General features: G+C 34.7%; 1 protein-coding gene across 1 annotated transcript; it reads right to left on the reverse strand.

The window, feature by feature from the left end:
• Positions 1-2,258: 2,258 nt before the first annotated feature.
• LOC104244750 (uncharacterized) lies at positions 2,259-10,329 on the reverse strand. Its single transcript, XM_009800226.2, has 8 exons — positions 10,055-10,329; positions 7,700-7,784; positions 7,551-7,619; positions 6,684-6,796; positions 3,994-4,105; positions 3,776-3,919; positions 2,817-2,991; positions 2,259-2,568 (listed from the first exon to the last, which is right to left on the reverse strand). Exons 1-8 carry the CDS (start codon positions 10,104-10,106, stop codon positions 2,443-2,445), a joined length of 876 nt encoding a protein of 291 aa, XP_009798528.1. The 5' UTR covers positions 10,107-10,329; the 3' UTR covers positions 2,259-2,442.
• Positions 10,330-11,033: the final 704 nt, after the last annotated feature.

Here is an 11,033-nt window from a genome sequence, read left to right on the forward strand (position 1 = left end):
TGTCTTCTGGCTCAAATAAACTTATTTGAATAACCACCAATGTTGAGCTTGAAACTCTTGAATTTAAAATTTTTATTTTGAAGATTTCTTGTTTGATTCAAAGTGGGTGTTATTAAATATTGCTTATAGTATCTTCTGAAAAGTTCATACTGAAGTTTGATCGCAGTTGGAGCTGATTTGAGGTGATTGAGATCGAATTTTTCAGCTGAAAATCAAAGAAGAACGCAATTATCAAACAGTATACCGCTACGATATACTATTGTTATAGTATATAATATACTGCAACGGTATACTGTAATAATCGAAGAACACAGTGACCTAATAGTATACTGCTACGGCATACAATATACTATAGGAGTATATAGCTATGCAATCTACTGAACGTATACTATAATAATAATATGCAATGTACTGCAATAGTATGCTGTAATAGTATACAATATATAATACAATATACCATAATAATATACTTTAACTGCTATTTGTTGAATCATCTAGGTGCTATTGTGCAAAGCTAAAGTCATGGTTATAGTAACATTATAGTGGTGTAGTATACAATATAATATAAAAGTATACCGTAATGAATAAGTTTTTTTTTTAAAAAAAATTTCCAACTAGGTCCTTGCAAATATTTCTTAAATGAATTTTGTTGATGGAGTTCCATGAAAATAATATTTATTGTATAAGAAGTAGGTGTCGGAAGACATAAAATAGTAATATAAAAAAAAATTAAAAAAATTGAATGAAATTAGAAAAAGAACGCAAAATTAAAAAAATAAACAAAAGGAAAGAAAAAAGAAAGAAGAAAAGAAACGAGCCAAATTGAGTATAAAACCAGATTGTGGTGAATAAAGAAAATAAAGAATAATATGATTCTGGAAAAAAAATATGAACAGAAAAAAGGATAAAGAATACAGGAAAAAATAAATAAAAAATGAGAAAAAATAAAAGCAGAGAAATAAAAAAGAAAAAAAGAAGAAGATAAGAAACAATTACCCACAAAAGCTGCAATGGGTAGGAAGAATATTAGTTTGGCGGGTAGAAAAATAAATGGATAAGCAAGAGTAATTAGTTTAGTTTTTATGGGTAAAGTTATAAAACTCCCAATATTTTTCAAACAATTGCATGGCATGTTCTCCAACTTGATTGGTCTTGGCATAATATCTCCTTTTTTACGGTCTAAGCAAATATTTTTGTTGTTTTACTTGAACACCATACTTCTTCAATATTTAAATCTTAGAATTCTTGTTTAGTGGTGGAAAGTAAAAAGTTAATGATCAATTATTGTTAAAATTATTTGAATGTTAATAATTTATGCTTAAATTTTAAGTTCAAATACTGATTTAGTAATATATTGTAAAAAGCTCAAAACTCTATTATTGGACCTAGAAAGTGTTAAAAAGACAATGTGAGTCTTTTTAATTTGGTATTTTTTTTGACTAAATTGGTGGTTGGATTATTTGTGTTTGATTTTGAAAGCTCTGTTTCAAATTTGAGATCATTTAGAGTACACTTGGGTAGTTTGATTAAAATTAAAGTTACAAACTCGAAGAACACTTTGTTAAAACAACAGAGAAAAATTATACTATCAATTAGGTAAACTTTGATGAACAACTTAGCAGATAGGTAGAGTAAATATAACATAAATTTTATCAATCCGGAAGAGAAATCCCGGAAAAGCAAAATCATGCTAATTTGGTTGACTTTGATGAACAACTTAATGGATAACTAGAGTGAAGATATAGTATAAACTCTATCAATCAGGTAGAAAAATATTGTAAAACAATAACTATGTGCGGGTTGAGGGCTAGATTTTAAATACTGCTAATTTTAGGGACATTCAACTAAGACCAGCCCTTACGCTCCCATTCCTGTCAATTCACCCAACATTTTCGGCCTTCCCTTTTGATACACAACATGTGTGGGTTCAATTTTCTTTTCACCTCTTCTTTCTCTGAGTCTTGTTTAATGAAAAAACAATTTTAAAAGCATGGCCACTAAAAACTGTGAAAATATTATCGGGTACGATTCGAATAAACTCTCGAATAATCAAAAGTGAGCATGTTTTTATGAGGAAACACAATGTGTTTGAATTATCTCTTAGGAATTAGTTTATTTTTTACCTTTTTTTAAAGACCTAATTCATTTGAAGAGAATAGCGCTAGTCTCAGCATAAGAAGTTACTCCAACATCAAACGCATAACCATGTAAATAAAGAGACCTACGTATCTCTTCCTCCACAAACCTATACAGAGCAATTACATCAAGGAACTCGTTTAACTTATGGGGTTAATAATTTAGCAGTATGAAATTTTAAATAACGGAACCCAGAATAAGATGGTCCAATGTCAGAGGCAGACATTGTTAGATTACACTGTCATTTTGACTAAAATCCACATAATTAGCTTCTCCAGAGAGAATTAATTTCTGTAATAATAAAGTTCAAGCATCAATTTTCCCCACTGCAGATGCATAGCTTACGCTGCTGTCTCTCATAGATTTGCACTGGCTCGATTGTTCATATCGAAGGAATCTAATCTTTATCTTAGTCGAGGAGTTTTTCAGCATCTGCGTGAGTGAAAAATAGAAGATAAAAGACATTTAAGAGTATAACATAATTAGTGAACCAGACAACATAATAAAGTAAAGCGAACACCCCCAACCCAGCCTGACATAGATAGGTAAATCAAGAAGTTTATTGAAACATAAATAATCTTAGAAAAAGGTTGTATGCTAACCAGTTACCACATAGACAACAGGAAGACAACACCTTTCAGGAAAAAACAATTTATCAAAAAAGAGAGGAGGAGACTTACATGGAGAAAAACGCTAATTGGATGGCGTCCACAAATGGTGTTGTCCGTCTCCGACAGGTACTGTTTAAATGCATCCGGGTCTCCTGTTTCTATAATATCCATACCCATTTTATCCAAGGCTTCAATAGATTTGTAAATAGCTCCATGGCTTTTGTCATAATGCATGTAGTTGAACCTAACAATTAAAAGCCCAATTGGTGTAAAGAAAGATTCCAAGGAATATATGTATCAGGTAAAATGAGAATCCATCATCAGACTAAGAAACATTACAATGCAAACACTTTTTTTTTTGCCGTGATAGTCCATCTAGAAGCAATGAGCCATGATTAGAAGTTACTCAGATACCATGCACTTACCATCTCTTTTTAGAAACGAGAATTGAACTATGTCTTCGATGAGACAAAACTTTACGTGGACCAGTATGGTTAAATAAATTCATAATCAGTTTATTGCAGCTATATTGTAGTATAATATGTGATTGTTCTGCTTTCCTGTTTGGACCATTATTATCAAACACACAGAGGCGGATCCAGAAATTAAATTTTACGGGTTCAGATTCACAATTCTACCACATCTCATCTAATTTAATGGGTTCAAAATTTATTATTTGTACATTTTAATAATTTTTTCGGCAAAAATACATGATATTAGCGAGCTTTTACACTGTATACGTCTCTGCAAACACAAGTGTAATGTGGATCAGATTATTAAACTTCCAGATTTCTGCCCATCTTTAGTCAGTCTGAGTCTCTGAGATCTACCAATCAATACTTAAAGATCCCAATGCACCAAAAATAACTAATTGAAGTTCGGTCTTCAGGTAAATTTCCCAATTATTTCAACAAGACCAAATAGAATTCATGCAGCACCAACAAGGATGATTGCCATCAGAATAAGGATCATATTTTCTGTATATGATCAAGATATAACTACATGCAACATTGGTGAATCAAACTCACCTTGAACCCCAATGACAAAAATCCGAAGACACTGAGAAGAAATTCTTTGGGTCATCTACATATTTTGCGAGTAACCGTCCATAAAGGGCTTCACTTTCAGCACTAAGAGACCCAACCAAAATAGGCACAATTTTCACTGGATACCTGTCGTAGTAACTTTAAAAGTTATCTCTGAATCAAACCATCACATAAATGAAATTTAATTTAGAAAAGCATACCCTTCGAAAACTTTAGCAAGATATGGAAGGTGCATTTCCATGCTATGTTCAGCTTCATCAACTCGAAGATCCATGTATTCAAATTTCCCCGTAGCTTTTAGCTCGTCATTTACTGGTATTAAACCAAGTTTTGTTATATGAGAGTTGTTTAAAAGTTGCCATCAAGAAAATGAAAAACGTACATGAAGGAGAAGCTTGCTAACTCTTTTACTACACACGTAAATAAGCAGAACAATAGAGTGCTGATCACTTGTTAAGATTGTGTTTCAACTGCCTTTATTTTTAAATCCCTCTCCTAGTGTGCTGGTTGCTTTAACTGTCAGAAGCCAAGTGCAGAGGACCAGAATTTGCAGATTGACCCTGGTATAATGTGCAACAATATACTTATTCTTAAAGTTTCTGAACAGAGTGAAGTGTCAACATCTACTTTCTTTTCTGTTATAGTTATGTCATTTGATCTCAGTGTTTATACAAAGAGTGCCTACGCTTAAATCCAAGAGGCTGTCTAACAAATTACAAATCTACTTTGAAAATTGCGGAACATAATGGTTATGTGCGGAACTTGAAGCTTTGGAGTGCTTGGAGTGCGGAACTTGAAGCTTCACAACAAGAGTCTATTGTGCAAATGGTTATGGAGATTTAATGAAGAAGGTGAGGAACCATGGAAAAAGCTGATTACCATTAAATATGGTAAAAAAGACTTTTGGGATCCTAGTCCGGTGGTTACATATGCAGGTGCCAGTCTGTGGAAGTATATAAGTAGTTTATGGCCTTTACTACAAGGAAACATAACGGTGAAGATTGGAAACGGGAACAAAGCTAGGTTCTGGACAGATGTTTGGGCCGGAGAAGGATAATTGATGGAAAAATTTCCCCATCTTTATAGCTTTACTACTAACAAACTTTGTACTGCTGCAGAATGCCATTCAGGAACAGGATGGCAACCAATTTTCAGAAGACACTTCAATGATTGGGAAGTGGAAGATATCTGTCAACTACTCAAAATTTTAAAGCCTATAGCCTTGGATGACAGTAGAGAGGATGCCCAGATTTGGATGGCCAGTAGAGATAAGAAGTACTCCGTTAAAAGCTGCTATAATCTTCTTCAACAACAAACTGGGCAGCGGGAGGAATCATGGCCATGGAAGATGCTTTGGAAGACCAAAGCACCAACAAAAGTTGCTGGATTTGGATGGACTGTAGCCTGGAATAGATGTCTTACCCAAGATATGCTACAAAGAAGAGGTTTTGCTTTATGCAGTAGATGTTTTTTCTGTGAAGAAAGCCTGGAGTCTGTAAATCATTTGTTTCTTCATTGCCGGCAGACCAGACAGATTTGGGACCTATTCCTTAACATCTATGGGGTGAAGTAGGCAATGCCAAACAATGTTAGAAGCCTGCTGGAAAGTTGGCAGGGTCAATCAGTAGGCAAAAGGAAGAAAAAGATGTGGATGACCATTCCCTTGTGCATCATGTGGACCATCTGGCTAGAAAGGAATAAGATGCTTTGAAGATCAGAGGACCCAGATTCCTACGCTGAAAAATAATTGTTTGCAGAATCTATATTTTTGGTGCAAGGAAAGGGTAGTAGGAGACTTGGTGCAGCTGTTAGATTTTATGGAATTGTAGAATCTTTATTTGTAACTTTTTCCTATGATGTTTTGCTTGTACTTTGAAAGTACCCCCTTGGTACTTTTTTGAAGTTTCTTAATAAAAGTTACCTTACCTGATAAAAAAAAAAAATCTACTTTGAAAATTGTTAGGTTTCAAAATATTATGCCCACAAATAGTTATAGTTGGCCCACAAGTTAGAATCTCTAGGGAGTATAAGCCTGTTCCTCTACCCTGCCTCCGCTTATATACCAGGCTCCTGTCAGCAACAGACCTGAACTCATGACGTGCACCCGACCCACACTTCACGTGTCATACTTCCTTACGTTAGACGAAAGTGGTGGGGGCTAATAGTATGTCTGATGCTAATTATCAAATTGTCATATCCATTAGATGTAGCCTCTTTCTAGGTATTGAGTATCTTCCCACATTTTCCCCAATAGCAGCGAGCGATTCCCATACAGAGCTCATTCCTCATTGCTTAAGTTAATCTTCTAATCTTAGCAGCTATCACTTATTAGGAGACCCAAAAACCCAAACTTCTCGGAGCTATTCTTTGAGTAATTACATAACATCTTGCCAGCCAGTGTGAAGTTAGTATGTTAGACAAACGCAATTGATATATAAGACTATATGTTATGGTATAACTGTCTTGTTCATTATTTGAAGAATTCAGTTGATTCTTTGCTTACTCTTCTTCAGCATACATAGTATACAAATAATTACAAATTTGTAAACAGAGAATCATGACATTAGTATGTGCAATATGCAGCATCATGAACATAGCAACAAAACAATTGGAAGATAAATAATAACTAGTGGTTTGACAATCGTGCCATGAAGCTGGAAGAATGAAAGAAAAAGGGTTAATTTGTCAACTAGCATACATCTGGGATAAGGCCTTGCAAGTCAAGTCAAGCAATATAAACGAAAGAGAATTTTCAGATTAGGCTTCACTTCTTCCATTCCAAATCTTTTCTGCAGAGTTCTTTCCTGGATTATACAAATAGCAACTATCTGAACTTTTTACAGGTTTTTTCTTACAAATGAAGATGCAAAGAAAAAGAAGTTTGCAATACCTTCTACATCAATGGGTAGATCTCCTATAGGATTCTTGTAAACTGTGGCTCTTGAAAGTGCACATTTTGGAGTATAATAGTGGTGAGATGGACCAAGTAGAAATACCCGAGAACTGTAAAACAAAGAGTTCAAAATATTTAAGGCAAAGAGCTCAAAGTATTCCATATCTCATGTAGTGGTTAATCAAAAACTCCCTAGATCAAATTTTCTTTGACCTACATCTTATTTTAGTCCTCATCGAAAAGAATAACCAGCTACTTTCCATAAATCCATCAAAATTAGTAAGCTTTCTTCAGGTAGCAAGTTGTCTATCATGAAAAAGTCAAAGTATAACCCCTCCCCCATCCCAAATTGCTGTACACTCCGCTTTTAAAGGACCTATTTAAGCAATTCTCCAAAGTGAAAAGAGAACAATAACTTTGTCATACACAAAAAATATTTAGAAAAGCTCAACGGAAGACACACAAGACAAAAGTTCTTCTTTTCCTTTCAAGATATTAATAATATGTAAAACAATCACTCAAAGCTTTAAATTACTCTCAGGAGTGCAAAGACAATTTGGGATAGAGAGGGAGTACTATTCTATAACATTTTGAACTTGATGTATTCTTCGTATGTTTCATATGTTCCAACTACTAGATGTATTTTTTTTAAAATCGAACATAATATCACATTCAATGTTTCGTCACTTTAATATCCCCTTCTGTCAACCTTGGTTGGTAAATCGACGATGCAGGAACTTACTTGTAGCAAGTAACTGTCCCACTTTTAAAAAGAAATTCCTAATAAAAAGCTTTTGTTAATGTGCATGTGAGTTTTCACATTCAAAAGAAAATCAGAATGGAAAGAGCACATAATAAACTCACATGTTGGTGGGGTCTATGTTCCCAAATGCATAAGCTGCTGCACAACCAGAATATGAATAGCCTGCATGACTAGTGAGTTTAACATAACCAGTTAGAACCACATATGGATACAATCAATAATATATTGATAGCAAACGGAGATAACTCACGGTGCAATTACACCTCGTACATCAGAAGATTTTGCTAAGCCAGCAGCTCTCAACCAGCCATCAAGCTGTTCTGCCAGTTCTTGGGCTGGCAAGGAAAATAGCAAAGCATCAATGTATTGTCAGAATGGGCATTTGTAACTTCCCTAAAAGCATCAGTATTTGGCTTTTCTACCAGTCCTTCCATCCCATTTCAGGTGACACCATATCATTCAGTATGGAGCTTGAGATATATGTGACTTATGTGTTATATGAGTAGTAGTGGTTGAAAATGTTGAGGTAACAATTGAAAATTTTAGTCTGAAGAAAAGGAATCAATACAAATTTTAGGTTTGATTAGTTACATAAATTTAAACTCTTGAAACTTAAGAAAATTGTAAAAAATAATACTCCCTCCGTTTCAATTTATGTGAACCTATTTCCTTTTTGATCCGTGCCAAAAAGAATGACCCCTTTCCTTATTTGGAAACAATTTACTTTTATGCAATGATTTATAGCCACACAAAATATATGTGCCTCATTTTACACCACAAGTTCAAAAGTCTTCTCTCTTTTCTTAAACTCCGTACCCAGTCAAATGGGTTCACATAAATTGAAACGGAGGGAGTATTATTAAGCAAATGGTGTGAAAGCATCTTGTGACTTCCCAAAATTAAAAGAGTGAGGCTAGTCTGTTAGGACTTACTCTTAGACTGTTAGTGGTTAGTATTGAGTCACACTACTTTTTCGTTCCTCTTAGTGCCGGGTTGTATCTACTGGTTATTAGTTTGTTGTTCATTTATTTTCTGGTTCTGATGATGCTGTTATTTGTTTCATGGTTTCTTTGATGGTACTGATATATTGTCTCTTTGCGTCTTCTTGAGCCCGGGGTCTTTCGGAAACAGCCTTTCTACTCGGGGTAAGCCTGCGTACACACTACCCTCCCAAGACCCCACTAGTGGAATTTAACTGGGTTATTGTTGTAATAAAGTTCATCTTTGGTCATATTTATATCCAACTTTTGTTGCATTACACCATATTCCTAAAGAAAATCAATGCTTATTCGCTAATACACAATTTATTCAAAGAATTTTTCATTATGACATAGTTTTGATTGACGAGACGCGGGGTGGTGTTAACGAGAGGCTAGAGGTTTGGAGGCAGATCTTGAAATCTAAAGGTTTCAAATTGAGCAGGACCAAGACGGAATACTTGAAGTGCAAGTTTAGAGACATAACCCTGGGGGGGGGGACATAGAGGCGAGGCTCGATACACAAGTCATTCCCCATAGAGGAAGTTTCAGGTACCTTGGGTCAGTAATACAAGGAAATTGGGAGATTGATGAGGATGTCGCACCGTATATCGGAGCTGGGTGGATGAGATGGAAGCTCACTTCCAGTGTCCTGTGTGATAAGAATGTGCCACTTAAACTTAAAGATAAGTTCTATAAAGTGATGGTTAGATCGACTATGCTGTATGGGGTAGAGTGTTGGCCAGTCAAGAAGTCTCATATCCACAATATAAAAGCAATTGAAATGAGAATATTGAGATGGATGTGCTGGCATACCAGATTTGATAAGATTAAGAATGAAGTTATTCGGAAAAAAAGGGGAGTGGCCCCCGTGGAGGATAAGATCCTAGAGGGCAGGCTGAGATGGTTCGGACATGTGAAGATGAGAAACAGACATGCCCCTTGATAAGAGGGTGTGGACGTCGAAAATTAGGGTAGAAAGCTAGTAGGTAGTCGAGCGTTTTGCTCTTTCTTTCTATGACCGGCAACATTAGTATTACTATGGTATCCCTTTTACTCGTAGATTGCTATCTTTACCTACTGTTTGATTGATATCTTTCGCTTTGGTTTTCTTAATTTCCTTTTGTTGTTACTGCTTGTGGCCTATGCTTCTTTTCATCTGCTCTCTAGCCGAGGGTCTATCGGAAACAAACTCTCGCCCTCCTGGGTTTGTTGTTGTTGAAAAACTTCAATTTTTCAAAGAAATTCAAAAAAAAATAAAAATTGAAGAGATTCTTTGAATAAATTCTTCTTCACTACGTATAAAAAAATGCTTTTTCGCTAATTCACAATTTATTCAAAGATCAATTTTGCTATAACTGTCGCTACACCTCTTTCGAGTCGAATATAAAAACTAGGAACCAGTGCCAATTTAACAAGCAAAAACCTTCAATTTCACTACTTTTCAGCCAATTAAACAACAGTAACAATCAAAGTAACAACAAAAATAGACGTAATTTGGAAAAAGTTTTTTGCTGTTTCCACACCAGCTTACACGAAAATATACGAGGATTAATCTGCTAGATGAAATAGAATTCAATTGGGGAAAAACAGTGAAATCGGAAGAAAAATCGATTGGCGGAACTTACGATGATCAGTGTACCACGAACCAGCATGAGATGCTTTCCTGATTTTCTCCATATTTCAACTGATTGAAAAATAACGAACCAAAAACGCCCTAGTTATTGGAAAATCAAGAGCAAACGTAATGACTATGGCGATTGTTGGCGATGGAAAGAGCTGCAGTTTTCAATTGATTATTTATACTTGGCTTTTCACTTTATTAATAAATAAGTTGGGAGATTCAGTGGGCGAAGTAAAGTAGCATTGTTCGACACTTCATTATATCCCGGTTCACTGTTTCAACTTCCAATGTTTGTAGGAGAGAGTTATTATAGCCTGCATTTCAGGTCCACCCTGTTTGATGGACCCTACTTTGATTTACTTTTTCATTTTTATTGGGGGATTTTATATTTTCTTTTCTTTTCTTTTTCTATAAGTTCCTCGCATCTAGTCGTACATGAAATTCAAAATGTTGTTAGAAAAAGAATTAATAATATTGACCAAGGATAAAAGAATAGAAATAATTTATCGAATAAATATTGTGTTGTGGCAACTCATTGCCTTGAAAGCGATTTCAGTCCGATTGGGTGCAAATCGCTAAGACCGATCGCTTTCCAAGGTTCCACAATACTTCCAAACACGTGCACTCATGCTTGGAAGTTTGGAGTTGTAAGCACGTGATTTTTGCCCAATATGAGAATTACTCCCAAAAATTCAAAAATAAAATGATTTTTCTTTGGTGTGCAATTTTGTGATATTTTGAATAATTATTTGTATTTGTCTGTGCGTTGTTTATTTGCTAAATTAATAAAAATACAAAAATATGTCGCATTTTGCATGTAGGATTTAATTCTACAATTGTTAGTAATTAAATTTGTTTTACAAAAATTAAAATTACAAAAATAGGCATCGTTTGCATTTTTAGCATTTAATGTCCAAATATACAATTTTATGCTTAATTATTACTTAATTGTGCGTTAATTGTTATTGGGAGTTAATTTGCGT

Source organism: Nicotiana sylvestris, chromosome 8, assembly GCF_000393655.2.
Source record: "Nicotiana sylvestris chromosome 8, ASM39365v2, whole genome shotgun sequence".
Classification (NCBI taxonomy): domain Eukaryota; kingdom Viridiplantae; phylum Streptophyta; class Magnoliopsida; order Solanales; family Solanaceae; genus Nicotiana; species Nicotiana sylvestris.